The sequence below is a fragment of the Salminus brasiliensis genome, chromosome 4, assembly GCF_030463535.1.
Source record: "Salminus brasiliensis chromosome 4, fSalBra1.hap2, whole genome shotgun sequence".
In the NCBI taxonomy this organism is placed as follows: domain Eukaryota; kingdom Metazoa; phylum Chordata; class Actinopteri; order Characiformes; family Bryconidae; genus Salminus; species Salminus brasiliensis.
This window is the reverse complement of record NC_132881.1, coordinates 39,637,473-39,658,206: the sequence shown is the minus strand read 5'-3', so window position 1 is coordinate 39,658,206 and position 20,734 is coordinate 39,637,473. Positions and strand designations below refer to the sequence as shown.

The 20,734-nt window shown below is 40.0% G+C and overlaps 1 protein-coding gene across 1 annotated transcript in view; it reads right to left on the bottom strand.

Moving 5' to 3' along the window:
- The window catches only part of pgbd5 (piggyBac transposable element derived 5), a 38,229-nt gene that overhangs the window by 15,504 nt on the left and 1,991 nt on the right, over positions 1-20,734 (bottom strand). The window contains exons 2-4 of the mRNA XM_072678430.1: positions 8,459-8,889; positions 2,943-3,077; positions 1,625-1,802 (exon numbers count right to left, since the gene is read on the bottom strand). Of these exons, the coding sequence (XP_072534531.1) occupies positions 1,625-1,802; positions 2,943-3,077; positions 8,459-8,889 (744 nt within the window). The remainder of the gene's footprint in view (positions 1-1,624; positions 1,803-2,942; positions 3,078-8,458; positions 8,890-20,734) is intronic.

Here is a 20,734-nt window from a genome sequence, read left to right as displayed (position 1 = left end):
TCATTCTAGAGAGATCACTGAATTCACTTTTAAGTTCAAGTGAAGGAAAATCTTAATGCTTCAGCATACCAAGACATTTCAGACAATTGTGCGCTTTCAACCGGAAACCGTATGGGGAAAGGCCTGTGAGTATAAATGAGTACACCCAACAGATACTGTTACTCCCACAGATGTGGGAAATAGTTGCAAACAAGGTGTGTTAATGTGTACACACAAACATTTTTATTTATCTAAAAAAAATATTTAAGACCATGCTGCACAAATGAATACTCCCCAATGAAAGTCTTAGGAGCACAGCTTAAGTTTAGACTACAAAATTCTAATTAACAAGAATTCAACCACAGGTGACTCTAATTATTCATTAAATAGATGTCCAGCAGACAGCTGACTATAAAAGGGTGTTACTTAACAAAAAACACCCCTTCCCTTTTCATGCACTCATCAATGTTTTTGGAACTGGTGGCTTCCAACCTGCATGGCGCCACATGTACTTTTCCAGCTTGACAATGATCCCAAACGCACATCTAAGGCCACTTGTTGAAGAACAGAACAGGAGAAGAACAGGGTGAGAGTGATTCAGTGGCCAAGTATGTCTCCTGATCTGAACCCAATCAAACAACTATGGGGAATTCTGAAGAGACTAGTTGAGCATCGCTCTCCATCCAGCATCCAGGCTCTAAGAGACGTCATTCTTAAAGAATGAAAAAATATTGATAGATCATGGCGGTCATTCAAAATACTAGATGTAGTCATTTGTGTATGTTGTGGGGTGTATTCATTTTGGTGTCAACAAATTTGAGTAAAACTGAAGATTTTGTAATCCAAGTTATATTATTAACTTTAGTTCCATGGTTGTAGATCACACAAATGTCCTATGAAACTCAGTCTAGCTAAAAGTTTGGAAATTGTTCTTGTGTTCAGTGAGACATTGATGAAAATCTTACTTTTCAAAGGAGGGGTGTACTTATTTATGCACTGTATATAGCACTGACAAGGGCTGTTTATTGTCAAGAATCTGGCATCACAATACACATCATGACACAGGGTTTAATTTTCATTAGATTACGATATACTGCACTATTTTATTTTATCAACTTAAAGAAAAACTGTCAGTATAAATAATACATCACCATATGCATAAATAACCTTTTATGAAGTTAGAACAGTGGAAGCTGAAGAAAGTACAACACTGCTATCTTGGGTTCAGGGTTTAAACACTACACACAAAGACCATGTGTACATGTAAACTATTCATAAAAAAATCTAAACTGTGTTTAAAAATTGATACAGTATTGCAAAATATAATATTACAATCCTCAAGTGTATCCATATTTTCTTATACACCTACTGCATAACAAAGGCATACGTACTTGCTGCAATACCTGGGGTGATGTAATAATTATAATCAATAATAAAAATAAGTCCATTTAAATCATACATTTCTTCAGTGCATCTAAAAACTCCCAAAGCAGAACCTGTCTAGTTTATCACACTATAGACAAAACAAAAGATATTATACGTTCCAAACGTGCACTTACTTATCAGAGTGCATCGATGGGAGGAAAATCTGAAGCGATATATAAAGTGATGGTGACATTAAGTGCTTGAGAGTTAGAGTGCTCACCCTGCTTCTCAAACTCCTGGAACAGGTTGAGGCTGGTGATGCTGGGGCCGGTGAAGATGATGGCATTGCGTCCAGACAGGTTTTGACAGAGCTGCTTAGCCACCATACTGTGGAGTTGTGGCTTCTTTAAGGTGTCCAGGCCATCTGGACCAGGGGCTTCTTTCAGATGGACATAGATCTGCAGAGAAATAAGATTATGTACTCGGGTTTAGTTGGCTGGGACGTGCCTTACACATGCACAAAGAAAACTGGAAAATGGACAAAGCTACTTGGGTAAAGAGAAGTAGAAAAATGCTCAATTAATCAAGACACATAAATCTCAAGACCACTCCGCCGTCATTAAATAAGAAACTAGAATCCGCTAATGCGGCTGTCTGCCTTGACCCTTCCCCACAAACACAACAGCAGCACTTTTCTCTGAGGCACAAATCACTGTATTAGGAGTCTTGGATTCTAGCCATAAAAAGCGTGACCAGCCAAAATAGCCCAATTATTTCACTTGATACTTCTAAACAGATACAGGTTTCTAGAAAAAGAAAATGCTAAAAGGGCTAAAAAGCCATGTCAAAAGCCTTGAAAAACTATTTATTGTTATTAGGGGCCTGGATCTTGTCACTGTCTAAGCAAAAGCATATATCTCCATGGCCACCACACCACACAAACGACCCAATGCTTTCATTGTATTAAGGTTATGACTAGCCTCTTTTAATTGGGTGCAAAACCACCATTTTAACTGGGAGTCAGGCACTGCGAGTGGCAGGACCAAGTAAAATCCCATTTTCAGCTGGGAGGCATGCAAACTCACCGGCAGAATCAATTAAAATTTCCATTTCAACTGGGAGGCAGAAACACTCAGTGGCACAACCAATTAAAATCCCAACATTTTGGCTGGGAGGCAGGTACACTCAGTGGCATAACCAATCTTCATTTGAACTAGGAGGTGGACCCGTTGAGTGGCCGGACCAATCACAGTCACAACTGGTAGGCGGAGACACTCAGTGACAGAACCTCTCAGATTCAAAATCTTCATATTAACTGGGTGGGCTGGGATTTTTTTTAATTGTAAAACCTGTGTTTGAGAGACTTTGCCTATTCTGCTGGCAGTAAACTAGAACAGTAACAGAGTAAACGGCTGACATCCAGATCAACATAGCAAACATTATCCATCCAGCAAGTGGAATGAGGGGTAAACAGTGTGCATCTGAGGTAAACTCAGTGTCGAAATAATTTGCTTATGTTGTAGTGTTGTTGCCAAAAGCCCTCCTGCCATGCACAACATTATCAGGATGAAGCAGTGTGTGCATCATAATGTGGTTACCTGACAGATAAAGCCAGTGGAGCTGCACTGCCGCACCCACAGGCTGAACTTCCTTTTCTTCCTCTTCCGCAGCTCCCTCTCTGTACACGTGGTGATGAAGACAGGGTCCTCATCAATTAGGGGCTCATGGAGAACCTGAGGGAACAAAGTATGGTTAAATTGAGAGGAATCTTTGAGTAGGAAGTCGTGGTAGGAAGTCTAGGTCTAGGAAGCTAGGGGATGGGGGGATGATTACATAATGCAGTGACGACTCCAAACAATACTTTTTTTCCAATACTGTATAAAACAAGAAATATCTAAATGCATACCGCTGTGGTACATCCACTCATAGAAATATTTCTTTCAATGATTTGCTACTACGAGCATCGCTTTCACCTGTACTGAGGTCCAAGACGCTCCCATTGTACTGTGTGTTGGTCAATTTAATGAGTACTATAAAGCAAATCCTTTATATTTGGGAATAGAAAAGCTACCAGCTGTAGTCAGGCATGATCACTACCAGCAAGTTAGGAGGTCTTGGTAAGTTTCAGCACCACTGAATTAAAGCAGCATTATGTGATAACTGGTATTTCTTGCTCTTGGACTCTGGACTGTAATATACACTTTGAGCCACCTCTAACATGCTTAACACAAACATTTCTGAACAAGCTGAAAGATATAGAACAGTCCCTGAAAGTGCAAAAAATCATGAGGACTGACACAGTAGAGTAAGATTATAGGATTTTACACAAATATGATTTCATGATCTCATGATCACTGTGCTGCACACTTCACCAAAATTACATAGTGCAGTTAGCAGCGTGTTCAGCCTGGAGTGACAACAGAGACACTATTCTCCCTATTATTATAATCAGTCAGTATACAGTCAGTGGAGCATCATTTATGATTATGCTTAAGCTGCTATTTTAATGTGGAACATACTACATAATGCTGCTTTAATAAGCGATGTATGTATATTTTTACCTTGTGTTAATTTCAGAAAACTTATTTTATTTAAACGTAAGCACAACTTAGGGTTAATTTTACCGAAATTGACTTTAATGAAATTATGACAGTATTCCTTAAATAAATAAACTCTTATTTCGTCCAAAATAATCCAATACTGTATAAAACATCTGGGGATACAGGTTAGTCTATTGTCATATCTACTAATTTAATATTTGATTCAATACTGTTAATAGCAGTATTTGTCCTTTAACACATTATAAAAAAAAGACATTAACTGAAACTCCTGAACACACGAAGTAAAGGCCCAATGTAACTGTTGCATGTCCGAGCCAGCATGTCGTATACAGTGGTACCCAAGTGAACAGTGCTGACTCACTGATCCCCCACAGCTGTTCACCAAGTGAAGTTGTGCAGAGTGTTGGCACCCTGCCAGCTAAAGGATCAGGGCTGACTATGGAAATTCATCGGGATCTAGCTGGGGTAGAACGTGTTGCCAAGGCAGTGTTGCCATGGAACTGGGAAAACCATGAGAGCAGATGGTGTTTCATTAACTCATGATAGATCAGCCGCTGAGGTGCTGTCTCTCAACTTCACCATGCTGGGGACCTTAACACACATACACACACACACCAATGATGGATAACGTGAAGGCTAGACACCCAGCTACACATCACTCTTTCATTTCACAGCTGCTCGTCTACAACTTCTACGTAAAGAAGAGAAAGCTCAAACCTAAACCCTCTGACACTGATTACAAAAGAACGACACACGGTTTTGAGAAGAGCCTAATTATCCTCACATCTGCTCTTTTATAACAAATTACATGGTCTCACGGGGGCATTTTCAGTAAGAGCAGCTCGGCCAGAAGCCTGGGCTTAATGTCTTCACGGTGGTGTTAATAACTGCACATAGAGAAATGAAAAACAGCTGCAGAGGAGGCACATCAGTTTTGCTCGGCATTCGAAAAATGCTTATTGCTACTGTTGGTCAGTTTAACCTTAAAACCTATATTCTGTTTAAACCTTAATTATTTCAGATTATCTCCACTTTACTCATCATTGCATCGTTATGTTTATTTCGACCATTTCCCATTTTTAATCAGCTGAAATAAAACTAAAACCCCATTTAGGAATCAGGACATAGTAATGTAAAGTTTGTTAAAAACCTCATAGTTGATCTTCCAGGTGTTGTGAAATCTTTAAAAGTTAACCTCTTAAACCCCTCTGGCCACCAGTGGTTCCTGTCTTATTTCACCACTGGTATAACTCAGCCAGTTTGTATGTAGTTACAGATTAGTAATCCTTACAGTGTAAAGGTATAAGGACTTAATAATTGTTTTTTTATATATAATTACTATATTATTTCTAATACTAGTTATATTATTTCTTTGTTAATAATGGTTTACGAATTCATAGTTTATCATTTTACAATATTATGTGTTGAAAATACTTTTGTTGTTTCAAAAATGAAAATTGTCATTATATTATATTATATATTTTTATTACAGTGTACATCGATTATCTCCTATTTCTTGGCAATTTAGAACATAGTACTTTAATGAATAAATGCATCAGTTTTTCTTTAACTTGCATGCCGAGTTTTTCATTAACTTTATTAACTATCTAAATAAATTATAACAAGTTACAGCAAGTAATCCTTACCCTAATTCTTATTAGCTACAAATATAGGTGGTTAACCGGGAGTGTACACTCACTAACTGAATTCTAAATTCTAGAGTGAAGAATACTGTGACAAATGACTACAGTGTATCAATTATTTCCACTCTACACTCAACTGTTTGCTTACGACGTGTCTATGAATAAGCAAAAAGGCTTGGAAAAGGGAATCATGGTGGAAAGGAAAGTGTGCGTCACTCTCTTAATAATATTAAAGTCTTAACGACTTTGCTGTCAATTACACTGCTGCTGTGCCTTTCTCCTGCTTGCGAAAGAGCTGGTTGATTCTTCAGCTTGCTTTGCTCATGGTCACATTGCCAGTCCTGCATTAGCCCGTAATCTAAAGATCTCCTCATTTCTGTCGAAAAGCAGAAACAGACTTTAAGCTCTCTGGAAGCAAAGACGTTTCTGTATCCGAGAGATGGAGGAGACGTGGCTGCCGGCCACGGGGGGGTGGATTCATGGGAAGTGCAAATGAAATTGGCCGAGTTTGCACTACTGCATCCATTGTGGCCGGTCAGGCGGGTCATTTATTATTCAAAAACAGGACGGCTTATCGTTCTGCATCTTATAAGCATTAAATCAAGAGCAGGGTTGCTGGAGTTACAGAAGCAGCAACTATATAAACTATAGAACATTTATTCCCTCGGTTGCTTTTTTATAGAACATATATCCCATGATTTACTTAATAGAGATCTTACTACTGAAGGTGTGGTTTATAACTTTCAGTGATGTACAGTACTAAGCAAATCTCCTAGGCAAACAGCTTTGTCATTTTCCTCAGCTGTAAAAGTGTGTTTCTGTCTGTAAAAACACTAAATAACATTAGAATAAATGTAAATGATCAGTTATGCAGTAACTGTAATTAATTGCATATGTTTGTTCAAATTCCGATTTAACTTGACTAGCCCTGACTAGCCAAAACATGTATTGCATGATAACTACAAATCAGAAGTTTTAGTTACCTGTAAAAAATGGCTTCAAAAGTTCCTTATCTGGCCAGTAAGTGTCTACATGCTCATTAAAACACTAATATTAGACTAAATACAAATAACATTCATACAGAAAGTAGTGTTTTATTATCACCGTATCTCCAAGGTTCTCGTGTTCTAGTGGTCTAGTGTTATTTATAGATATAGATATGCAGTTATATCATTTGCTTATATCTATTTATCCAACTAAATCAATTATTTATAGTTATATCATTTATAGTGAACACTTGGTTTTGGTAAATCAGTGCTAAATGAGAAATTAGACAGTTTTTCTGCTTTTTACTGTATGTATGTTTACCTGCATCTGTTCTAATGTGTTAAAAAAACAAGCCACCTGCTTAAGATCCATCCAGGAAACTGATATGAAAAAGAAACGTTTGCTAGAGCCACTGCAAACCTCTCAGCACTAAAGCAGCACGATCCACCCCAGAGGCTCTGAGCTGGAGTTTCATTAGCTATGGCTATGACAACTAGGCCATCTTTCCAACCACACACAGGACCCTGGGAATGCTTTTCCTCTTTCGCTCTCTCTCTCGCTCTCTCTCTCTCGCTCTCTCTCTCTCTCACTTGCTCATGGTGAGAAGCCAGTCTCACACAGTCTGCTTCCGTCTCTGACAGAGAATGTCCATGCTGTGAGGAAATCTGACTGTCTCAGACCAAATGCTGTCAGTGACCACACAGCAATTCAAGACAAACGACTGAAAAAAATAATAAATCACTTGTGGACCCGCTTCGCAACTCCTCAAGCCACAAAAACAGTAACAAAGTATTAAAGAAATGGCTTAAACTAGAATGCACATAGCTAATAGTTACACACAAATATAATTTACATAATGCACATTGCAAGGTATTCCCTTTTATTCGCTGGTAGCATTTTTGGCTGATCTCTTAAATTTGAGTTCAGATTTCTGTGAGTGCAGGTCGCAGTCAACAACTCTCACAACGAGCGTAGTTGACCCTCGTTCTGCCGACTAAAACTCGGAGTGATGAACCAGGGCGAGTGACATGTTGCAAGTCTGCAGGCGCTTGTAATTACAGCTGGAGGGCCAAAGTTTCGACTTAAATCCCCAACCTACTTCCTGCTGGCACAGAAACACGTAGCTGCCTCGCTTGTCCTACTTTCTGACAATTTAATACAGCCAACATTTGGTGGGAGTTTGCGTCGTCCCTTCGTAATGTCTTAATCTGGCTTCTGTCAGTCTTCTGCTTAAACTGCTATATGTGATAAAACACTGAATTACACAATAGAATGACTTGGGGTCTCAGCTACAGTTACACTCTGTTCATCTCATCTAAACTCACTGAATTAATGAAGTCATTTAGGTGTTTTTGATATATTTCGAGTGTAGTGCGTTGGTGTAATGAAGGGGGGGGGGGGGGAAGCCTCTAAAGTGACCAGTGTTTTAAACTGCCTCTAAACAGAGCAACCAAGTTCAGAGCAGCACTTTATACTAGTCACACATGATATGAGACCTGTGGGGTGATACAAACTGATCAGATGGTACTGATATTGTGTTAATACTTTGCTGCTGCTGATTATTCTGATATCACAGTGCATCTCTTATAAGATACCGTTGCTTAATTATTATGGCAATATTGCCTTTTGCAAATAAGCCACTAACAAGATGCCTTGCTTAGAGGTAATCAACCTGAAGATTAGAGAATGATAGCCGAACGCTGGACTATTGCACTGTATAATGTGTTATGGTATTAGATTTAATTACTTTTACTGTATTGTTGGCAAACTTGCTAACATTAGTGTACTAATAGCTACTATAAACACCCAAAATTAAATAATTAACACCCATTCTGAAATTACAAGGTTTCTTAAGAACTGTAGCTAACTAATAAAAGCTCAATATAACATATGAACCCCATGGCCCAGGTGTGCACTTCATACCTGTGTTTGCGAGGGCCGGAAGGTGCAGCTGAAGCTCTGCTGCAATGAGTCTAGGAAGGGCTGGATCTTGTACAGACCCTGGTTGCCACCTTGGCTTGAACGGAAGGCCACAATATGGAAGTACTTGAGGATCTTCTCGAAGCGTGCCTGGCTCATCTTGAGCGCTATGCTGCGGTTGCTGAAGAAACCACTGCTCCAGATGCTCAAGACTGATTCACAGCGGTGCACACTGGTGGAGATTACGAAGCCCAGGAAAGCCTTCATCTCAGCCGGAGTCACGTTGGTCCAGCCCTCGTCGCTGCCGAAGCGCTCTTGGTACTTCTTGGCATACATGTTGGTCTGAGTCACCATATTCTGGATCGCGTTGTCTGGGACAAATAGCTGGAAGAAGTCCATGACTGTGGCAGTGGCTGGCATTTTCTGAGTGGGACCTGTTTTAGGAATTTAACAACACTGAGTCAGTGTGAGATGGCAAAAAATACAAGTACAAATACATGTCTTTTATAAACCAGAATATCTAGTGCACTAAACCACTGTGATCTAAAAAGTTTAAGGAATTTAGCATCTCTTAATGATATAATTCTACAGGGCTTAGAGAAAAATCAATGCCCGTTTTTTACTTAATGACATACCGGGTCAGATTTATAAACTCAATGCTAACAGCGCTACACTACACTAAATGTGCCTCTTTTTATGTAAGGCTTATTCACACACTTACTGTGGAAGTAATCAGGGCTCTGTTTCCCTTCACTGCTGCCAGATTTTACACTTGACAGTAGTACCAGTGGTCCATATCCATTAAATCCACATCTAATTACCATGATGTTGACACAATTAAGTGGCTCAGTAACATAAGCTCATAAGGACAAAAAAATTGTCACCTTGCTTGTCTAAGGTGGTAGTAATGTTGTAGTAATGTCAGTCTCCTGCAGATGGCACTGCACGAGGATGAGTGGGCTATAAATACCTGCGGGGTGTGTGACGGGATTCCTAGATTGAGAAGAGGTGGTACAGTGCAGTGAATGCCTCGCTCGATCTGTGTGGATTTTATGAATACAGACCACTGTTAGCTCTTTTATTTAAGTTTTATTTTGTTTATGTATTTATTGGCCCTTTGTTGTTTTGATCGAATATGAATTGAGTGCATTTCTATGTGCTGGATATGTAATAAAATTCACTGTGGAAAATAAAAGTTAGAAAGACACTTTAGTACAACAGAATTTAGCCTCTGCATTTGACAAAATACACTCAGTTGGCAGGATTACAAGTTTAGCGGTTAGCTGAATGTAAGTTCACTGTAAAACTATGAAAGAAAACTTTCACACTAAACACTGACTGTCTGACTATTGGAGATAAGGGAGAAAACAAATTTTTTGAATCCCCCATATTTCAGTACTGTAACTTAATAATAATAAAACAGAAAAATGATTAAGTTTCCTTTTATTTAAACAGGACTTTGATGTGGCGAACATGGCGATGCTTTATGATGGTAACAATACAGAAATGGGTAGACAGCAAAGTGTGTATGCATGTTTGTAGGACAACAAGCCGATAGCAGAATATACATGAACAGTCCACTCATTAAAGCAGAGAGAATGCAGGCAGTGTTGGTACTCATTAACAAGCTGTCGAGGTTGTGTACTTGAGGTCCTATTAGCTGATAAAACAGGGGGTTTACCCTTCCCAATTCAACAGAGCCCAACAAGCTTTATGTTATGATCATTTACTGCAACCAGGCAACTAGCTCCTCATCAGCCAATTGCCACGAGTGTATAAAATCAAGCCCTTAGCCATGCAGTCTGTCTTCACACACAGTAGTGAAAGAATGGGTGGTTCTAAAGAGGTCAGTGGTACTGTAAGAGTCAGGTGGTGACATTTCTGCCCTCCTTGATCTTCCACGATCAGCTCTGAGTGGTATTATTAAAAAGTGGAAGCACATTAATTTAGCCACGATGCGTCAAACCACCAAAAAAGTTACAGAGTGGGGTCGCCGAGTGCTGAGGTACAGAAAAGTCACCAACACTGACTCCATAAGTTTTGTCCCCCTCAGTCTGCCAGTTATCATCACTTCTGATACTATAATGTTTATTGCTCGGGGGGAAATTCTTGTATGTTCGGTCATAGCGATGAAGAGAGATACTTCGTGTTGTGTGGGACTAGTAGTAATTAGTAGTAATTCAACTTTGTGTGGGCAGTGCAAATCAGTAGGGCACAATATTTACAAAACATTATGGGCTGAGGCTGGTGGTGCAGTTGTCTAAGCGTTGGCTCCATCTTTAGGAAAACACTGGTTTGTTTCCCTGGGAGCACGTTTGAATTCACTCTCCCTGGGTCACCCTGTCCCTCCCCCATCACTCAAAGTGATGTGGGCATCTGTAAGCTGAAGCAACACAACTGGCAGTTAGTGTGTTCAGCTCTGCATTAATGTTGCATTGATGAAGGCAGTTTGTAAAGAAGCGGCGGCTGGGTTCATGTGACTTGGAAGACGCCTTCCCAGCACTGGTGGCATTTTATGATTTGGGGTAAGCCTTAGCTATTGGATGGGAATTGTGAAGACTAATAATTGGGGTAAAACTGGGTTAAACTTATATTGGCATAAATAGACCATCATGGAGCCAATTGTTAGGGCCAGTCACAATCCACATTAATGAGGCAATAAATATTAATGACCAGTGAACAAGCACCTATTTGGGCACTAAATCAAACAGGCTGTATCAAACAAAACCAAGGATCTCAGAATCAAGAGAAGCGAAGCAGACACAAATAAATAACATAAAAGATACTTGAAATATTTGAAAACTCATCGATATAAAAATGGTATTAATATAACAATAACTCCTACCTACTGTGATGAAAAAAGAGTGAAAGAAAAACCTGGGAAGTCCCTGCATTTCACACAAGCTGTGTGAATGTGCTACGGAGCAGAAGACAGTTCTGGTGCTAAAGGCCTGGTGGTATTGTACTCGGTGACTCATGCTGACTAACGCATGTCAAAACACAATCTGACTCACGTTCCTGTAACACCTGTTGTTGAATGCTTTAAACCGTTTGAGATAACAAACCAATGATTTTCAACATCAGCCATTTTCTCTGTTTATTTCTCTGCTCACACTGCAGGAACAGAAGCTGTCATTACCCACATACATCAAGACAATAAAGGTGAATGGAAGGCCAAAGTGAAGCTGCACATTTCACAGGCACAATCCGAACATCCTACAGTACCAAATGTTAGTTGCTAGCTTTCGGTTCTATTGCATACGCATTTCATGATGAATACAACTGATACAAGCTGCCCAATCTCACACTAAGAAAGTTAACAGATCTTACACACAAAACAACTCTAATGTGACAAATTATTTGGCCCTGGGAATGTTGCTTTGCACAGACTAGTCCTCTTAATACACACAGCACACACAAAAGTATCCAGACACTCCTTTTAATGAGCGAGTTCAGCTACTTTACAGTGCACCTGTGACTGATATAACAGGACGCTCTGGAACAGCCATGCCTGAGCCCTTCTAACATTACCATGGCCCAATGCCACCTCGTAGATAGAGGGGTATAAAGCTCTCCACCACTGGGCTGTAGAGCAGTGGAACTGACTTCTCTAGAGGGCTGGAGCTTCATTATGAGATCAGGATTCTGACCCTCAATTTAGCATACTACTATTTTAAAGAACAATATGCATATTTACTACCTTTTTATTTAATAAAACTTGCAACATGTAGAACAGAAGCCCATGTATTAACAATAAGTGATAACATTTGAACAGATATATAATTACAATATTAACTTATCATACTATATATAAACAGGACCTGAATCAGTTTTGCGGATCTCAACAATGTCTATTGTGTTCCCTTCTGTGCGTTTTAGCCGGTTGCGCTGTTCTATTCTCTGGGCTGTTCTCTGTCGGAGGCCACCTCAAGTCTGTGAGCAGACAGCGACATCTATCCATGCACACAGAGCGGACTGCGACAAGTAGTAGTGTAACAGTTCGGCATGTGAACCACGGATTAACCGCCAAAGTTTAATCATGATGGCGTGGAATTCAGTTTTACTGCTGCTGTAGCCTTTCACATGTTTATTCAAGCCATACACAGACTGCTTGTCTTCCTATGCAAGACAAACAGAAACCGTAAAATGTGTGTATTGCCTCTGTGGTAAAACAATAAGCACAGCAGAAAGGTTACGGGTACTCATGCTTAGAACCCCTGATTTCTCTCATGGCTTCAAAACTGCCCTGTTGGATTTCTCTGTGCGCTCCTATAAGAAATGTCGCATATCTGATGTCCAAAGCTCCAGAGTCGAAAAATGTAAGCAGAATGAGAGTCCATTGTTATGAATGAGCCAGTGTGTCTGATTTTATTTTATTTAGGTATATTAGGAATATTATCATTGTATCAGTGGCATTAAATTGTCTTAAAATTACAATGTCATTAATTGCAATTATTTCTGGGACAATATATCATTTCATAATTGCAAAAAAAAATCAGACTTTTAATGTGCTATGTGCTTTAAACAGGCAAAGAAATGTATTACACACATATGAAAAGCTCATTGCCCACAATATGTGACAGGCGGTGTCAGTACACTTCATGTGCTCTATACTTGCTGCATCATCCCGGTTGTCTGTGATATAAGGGTCATGAGGTCAACATTGTTGCATTAGCATTTACCCAGTGCTTCAAGCCTCGCTGAACTTGTAAAGACCCCTGTCAAACCAATGTCTAATAGAGGTCACTCAAACAGCAAATAATGAGTGTACATTAGCGCTGTGCGTCGCAAGTCTCATCAGCTAATGAGCGTAAGCAGTCTAGTAGCAGCTTCGCACAGAAAGAACATCACAACACCCTCATCCGTCTGCTCCTTCTCTTTTATCTTAGGTGCGTAATGGCTGTACTATCAATCAGAGGTGATAAAAAGAGCTTAGGCGAACATGGAACAAATAGGCCATCTACTACGTGGAGTGGCTCAACCAATGGGGTGTCGGAACTGGAGTGGGGGAAGGGAATTTGAGAGTAATGCTCATTTGATGCAGCCACTGTGCTTAAATACCATAATAAAATGGTATAAAATATGATATTATAATCCCTATGTACACAAAAACGGCCACAGCCTCTTGTTAACACTTAAGTTAAAGCGTTAAATTCTACCTAACGCAACGCATAAGCCTCACATCAGTTTACTATTCAAATAAGAACCCTAATCAGCACCTGTTGTTCTATTCACCCAACCTATAATATTGCCCATATCGCCCTCAAACATTCAGACCCAGTTTTACCATCATAAAAGTAGACTGAAATTACACTCATGATATTGCACTGCCACAGCAGGATACTCATGTCCTATTTGATATCCGCTCTTAAGCCCTATGTACACAAAATCGTTTATGAATAGCTGTGTGATACAAAAGCCTTAACCCAATAATACAGCTATTATTCCAGCTGTGTTTGAATTCTATATATAGCTGTGAACACACTCGTGTTAGAGGCAGAATTACACAGCCATTAGAATGTCCAGTGCACACTTTACAGAGATTATCTTGTATGTTATTCATTCGCTGTGGATTATCTGCTGCAAACTGGCCTCAATTAACAATAAACAGCAGGCTGTTCAATGTTGGGGTGAATTTCCTAGGGAGCGAAATGGGGATTTGCTCTCTCACAGGGACTCTCATGGTTGCACTTCTTAAAACAGTGTGAAAGGAAGCACTGAATATTTATCAGATGCTACTGGTCTAACTTACTGGACCTTACACTGCAGGAAGATTCAGACACAGAGTGTTATTAATGTTCATGTTTAATTAACAGTGAGAATGGCGCCTCTATCATTGCTACTCTGAGCTCTTCACACCGTTAACTGCACTATGTAACTTTGGGGATGCGGGTAGGACCAACACTGTATGCGGTGTAAGCATATTTGTGTAAATTCCTGTAGAATTACTCTACCATGCCAGTCTACAAGAAACGTTCACTTCAGATGCCAGTTCTGTATCTCTCTGCTTGTAAAATGCATGGTTTCTTTTCACTGCAGTAAATAACACTTCACCTGTAGGGGGAGCTCATGAGCAACAGACACCAATTCTTACATAGTGTGTGGCCTTAGTATCTTTAACATTTACAGAGGAAAGTAGTAACCAACTGTAGTGTGCATTTCATTTAAAGTGACAGTTTGGGGCAAAACCAGATTTGCAGTTTTCACCGTTAGCTAAACCAAAGTCCATGACTGCTGTCTGGAGCTTGCTTCTTTTGTTTTGCAGTGCTGCTATGAGGATAACGTAGTTCACAGATACTGGTAACTTATGACCATAAGTCGTACATACAGTGACTCACACATCACACATTAGCTGCATCATGACATATTTTTTTAATTCAAGGGTTCTTCAGTAAAGGCAAAACATTCATACAGAACTAGAACAACGCAAAGAACCTTCTGGATGCTTAAATATAGTTCTTTGCTCTGTGAAAATCTTTTATAGATGGTTCTTTAAACAGCCCTTTAAACTGTTCTTTGTTGCACCAAAAAGGCTTCTACTATTATCAGAGGATGTGTCATTCTCATAATGCAATGCAATAATGATGATATGCTAATGCAGATTCTGTATTAGGAATCATCTCTCTGTTCCTTTGATAGGCTTTGAAGGCCTGTTGCAGTTGGCGGAGTTCCTGCCACTGCCCAGAATGACGCTGCAGTCCGGCTCCGCCAACACACAGAGCACAGCCTGCTTCTGTCTGCCTCCAGTCTGCTTTCTAGGGGAAAACAATTCTGAACTGACATCAATAACTGATTAAAAGCATAGTTTAATTTTCGGTGGGAAATAGACTAACCAGCGTTGTGCAACATGCGCAAGAGAATGGGAGTTCGTACTAGACACAATAATTTAGCTATTATACCTGATATTAATGTCAAATATTTCTGTGTTTTATCTATCGACATACACTATATGTCCAAATATTTGTGATCACCAATTCTAATGAATGAATTCAGCTACTTTATGTTGCGGACATCGCTGACACAGATACACACACACACACACACACACACACAGCATGCCTAGTCTATGTAGAGAAGTACTGCCAATAGAATAGGACTCTCTGGACTAGATAAACATTAACCTTTTGGCACCATGTCTAATGCCAGGCATGGGCTAGAGGGGTATAAGGCCCCCCAGCATTGAGCTGTAGAGCAGTGGAATTACTATGATCTCTGGAATGGTGGTGCTCCAGTTGGGGAGTTGGCTATGAGATGGGGTGTTCATACCCTTGACTTCAGAAGAAAGTTATGTTAATGAGCACGTGTCCCAATACTTTTTGGATAAAATCTACACCACCTTCTATCAAATCAATTAATGAATTTAATAAATAATTACTCCTATTCATGAACAAGCAAAATGTCTACAGTTTTTTTTTTTGCAATGGGCGCAAAGTGTCCTGCTCAGACTCAAGCAAAAGCTCAAGAGTGTGCTATTTGAATATAATTTTGAATATGACAGAATTTGTTTGTCATGGCAAACTTTGGCACGTTTTGCATTCCATCTTTTCTATTCTGTTCACATGTGAACTGGATATTTTCCATTTTTATTTATTTAAATTCACTGAAATAAAACCCTTTGTTTATATTTGTACCCAATTTTCCTCCCAAATTTTAGCCGATTATACAACCCACTCGTTAGTACTCACCCCCATCACATGTAATGCTTCAGCACTGGGAAGGTGAGGACTGGCACATGCCTCCTCCGACACATGCATAACCAGCCACTGCCTCTTTTCGATCTGATGCCGATGAAACATCACCAGGCATCCAACTCGGTCTGAGAAAAGCACCAGGAAACCCAGCTCTGATGCATCAGTTAGCAGATGCCCAAGCAGACCAGCATCACACAGGAGTGATGTGGATAAAGTATCATCTACCCACCCAGAGAGAGCAAGACCAAATGTGCTCTCTCAGACTCTGGCTGCTGATGGCAGACAGCATATCAAGATTATGCTAGTGTTTCTTTGAGACGTGAGTGTATTAAAAATCAAACCAATAAATTAAAAAACTAAGAATTAAGACTGTTAAACACATTGTGGGCAGGACCTGGCTGCTGCAACCTGCTGCTGTTATCTCCAGCAAATGCCACTGAATGCTTCATGTACATCACCAATTCCCTCCTTATCATAAGTAGACTGTATAACCTTGAATAAGCTGTACTGATAATAACTGGCTGATGCAAGCCTAATATTCAGGCCGATTTGATGAGACAGACAGCAGACAACAGTTGCCTTAAAGCGCCAAGGGTCCTGACAGCAAGGCAATGTCAGTGACGTGGATCGTGCTTTCTGGTGGCGATAGTGTAGTCTACTATCTACACAGTGATAAGATAATACAGAACGGAACTGTGCCTGTGGCGGATTGGCTTAGGGTACCACCTGTCAGGCGGCATGCTGAATCCAAGTCCAAGCCCAAAAAACCCAGCAACCAGATGGCCCATTTTCCCTCACAGTGACTGACAGAAGTTTCCGGGCCACCGCAGTGGAAAGATATGGCATTTATCAACGGCCACAGCTGCTGGGTCAGAGCGAGCATTCAAACAGAGGACTGACAGGGGAGGGCAGCCACAAGGTGTGCCAACATCAGCCACTCCCCCGTCCAGTTTCTGAGCTCATCCTATGCAAAACGTGCACAAACAACTTTTGAATCCATGGTCTAAAGAAACACGTTAAGCTTAAACAGAAGGAGTGGAGTGATACAATGACAAGAATTAGGATGAGCTAGATATTGCACTGCATCAAGGATTAGGGATGTAAGGATATGAATATTGCAGGCCAATGTGCTACAAAAACATACACTTTATGAAAAAAGTATTTGGACACTTGTTCATCCAATGTTTCTTCCAATTCTTCCATTAAAAAATGTTTATCCTGCTTTTTTAGGATTTTGGATGATCGCCACCCCAAATCATCCCCAACTGTCAACTCATCCCAAATGTAATGGATGGAGCACCATTTTTCATCAGAACACTTTTTTAGACCCCTCTAGCCCACACCTAGCATGCATGTGTATTTGCACATCTGTGTCAGCAATGGGTGCAACCTAAGGTAGCTGAATGCATTCATTAGAAGGGGTAGCCATGTTTGGACAAATAGTGTATCTGCCAATGCAGATACATAAACATTTATTAAATGTAAAAAAAAATGGGACTACAAACACTAAGGGTGGGCGATATGACTAATTAAAAAATAAATAAGCATACAATACAAATAGCACAATATTTATTGCAATGAAAAAATAATAATAATAATAAACCAGTAGCAGCAGATTGTAAACATTGCTAACAAGAACTGCTGCACTCCCTTCGTAATGAAACATGTTAGTGAATGATGACAATATCCAAAATATACTAAAAAAAAGTGTTTCTTTGTTAAAAAAAAAACAAAAATCACCACAATGTGAGAAAATATAGCCATATTGCCCAACTTTACCATACACCTTAATAATCATTATTACTATAGTGCAGGAAAAATAGCAAAATGCAGATATATTAGCCCAGTAAAGCAGCATTACCTAAACATTATTTACATAATTATCTGCTAAAATGATTCTGATAATATTTTTAACAGGTTTATGTTATTTCAGGCCAGATCTGTCACAGAATTAGATCAGAACTGATATCCAGCATTACAGACTGACCTGATGTGATTCGTGATCCATCTCAGGGTCACCCCTATTTTGTATGTGCTTGTATTTCAGCAAACACTCGTTCTATACTTAATTTTACCCATTTATGTCCCATTTATTATTATTCAAAGCGCCAAAGTGCCACGTCTTCAAAGCGCCAAGAGCAGTTCAGTGGTTCATTTGTGTGATTTGAGGAAAAATGAGGAACAGTGCTTTGGCCAACTGACTTGGGTTTGTTCACACAAGCTATGTATCCCTACAGTATGACGCCCAAGAGTTACATATGACCCATACTATGTAAGCCTACATTAAACTCCCTACACGGCCACAGTCTATAGTACATACACTAAAGAGACGCAAACAGAAGCCAGGAGCTACAAATTCCATCTCCGACTTAGGTTACAATACAGTGCAGATAAAAGGACACTTAACTGATAATGCAGACACATTAGTTCATAGAGGAAAAAACGTAGATTTTGAGCATCACTGCACAGCCATTGCCCGGGGTTCAATCCTAACTACCGCCCAAACGGTAATAATGTCCATATTAACTGGGCTATTTTCTCAGACAGGCCTGACTAATATACGTAGCACGTTAGAACCGTGATGCTTGGCCTTATTGTAGTACTGGGCCAGTTCAAAGTGGTTGCTCTTTTATTAGCAATGAGATGAGGTGTTGTTTAAGTGTTTCCATTCATTTGCCATGCTCTCACCCTCTCACAACATCAGCTTTCATGCTGGCAGGTGCTCAGACAATTACAGATCTTTACGGTCTCTGGCTCCATAAACAAACACCTTTGTTAGGGACACCACTCAGAATGGCTTGGCAGACCCACATTTAGATCTTTTTACATCAGAGAAACACATTCTACTCTGCTGGTAGAGCAAAACATGGCAGGGTATCTTACACCTTATACCAAATATTAATCTTTCTTCATGAAAAATAATGCTGTCACCATTAATTATATTAGCAATTGAGTCATTTACTGACCATTTGTCTCTGAGATTGCTAGTCTGCTAATGCAGATTCTGTATTAGGAATCATCCCTCTGTTCCTTTGATAGGCTTTGAAGGCCTGTTGAGATTGACCGGTAATCTCACAGAAAAACGTTCAGCTACTTTATGTTGCACCCATTGCTAACACAGATGTGCAAATGCACACACACACACAGCCTGTCTAGTCTCTGTAGAGAAGTACTGCCAATAGAGCAGTACTCTCTAGAGCAGATGAACAGCAGCAAACATGAACCTATGGGCGCTATGCTTAATGCCAGGTATGAGCTAGAGGGGTATAAAGCCCCCCAGCATTGAGCTGTGGGGCAGTGGAACTGTGTTCTCTGGAATGATGGTGCTCCATCTAATACTTTTGGGATGAGTTTAGGAGTTGGAGAGGAAGTAGGGTGGAGATCACCCAACAACCTGAGATCACTAGTAACGCTTGTTACTGAATGCAATCAAATCCACACAGCTATGCTCCAAAAGCTAGTGGAAAGCATTCTCTGGACAGTAGAGACAGTTTTCAATTAGAAATTAAGCATCACCACCCCAACCACCAGTGATTGCTCAGCCAATTGGCCTGAGAGAGAGCTCTGGGTGCGTAGGATGCCCCACCCTTTCTTCCAACCACTCAGTGCAAACCTAGCCAAAGCAAGCATTAGAACTGGCCATTAGTGTTCTTCTCAAACTGTGTTCAGTTGTCTAGTCATATGTCTCAGATGAACCATGTGGTAGCTTTTACCCCCACAATGCTGGTAGGATCATCTCATAGGGGAATTCTAAACAACTACTTGTGAAAGCCATAAATAAGAATACTCAGACCGCCTCTCCCCGTTTCTATTTCTACACACCCATATATGATGTCACTCTTTAGCCCTTCAGATGAGTCTCATTACTCTCCGTGCCACTGGGGTATATCGAAAATTTACACCCCAACTGGGATTTTTACCAGAAGCAATATTCTAGTCTGTTTTATTACATGACAAGAAGAATGTATGTTATTGAACACGGAGTCATAGCTCGCTAAATCAGCCAGGAGGTACATAATCCCTCCACAAACTGACCTGTCACTCTAAAATAGAGAATATTTTTTGCACAGAAGCATGACTGCCTTCGTCATGAGCATGACTGTATGTCATTCTCATCCATTCGTGACACTGACAGACATTTCTGACATTATGACACTGACAGAGCTGATCAGAGCTGTGTCATGTGTAGTTGATCTCTTGCTCGGTGTATGAGTTGGAAGCCATTCTAATATTAGATGATAACCAGAGATCACATTTGAATGTTAGACAGGCACTGAAACCACATGCGATTTGCCTCAACAACATAACTACACATTATGCAAAATGTGGGCAGGCCAATAGGCCTACATTTACAATTGGTAAGTGAACCTACAGCCTCTTATGGTTATAAGATATACAGACACATCTCTTCTTCATATATGCTGTTTAAATGTGCATATACACAAAACATGCACAAAATGCAAAATCATGCACATGCAAAGCAAAAGTCCATGGATAGGGTAAGATGTTCATATACAGAACCAGAAGACTGGGCATGCCTGGTCGAAATGTCAGTGAATGTTAAAGATGACATGAGAACGTATTTCTT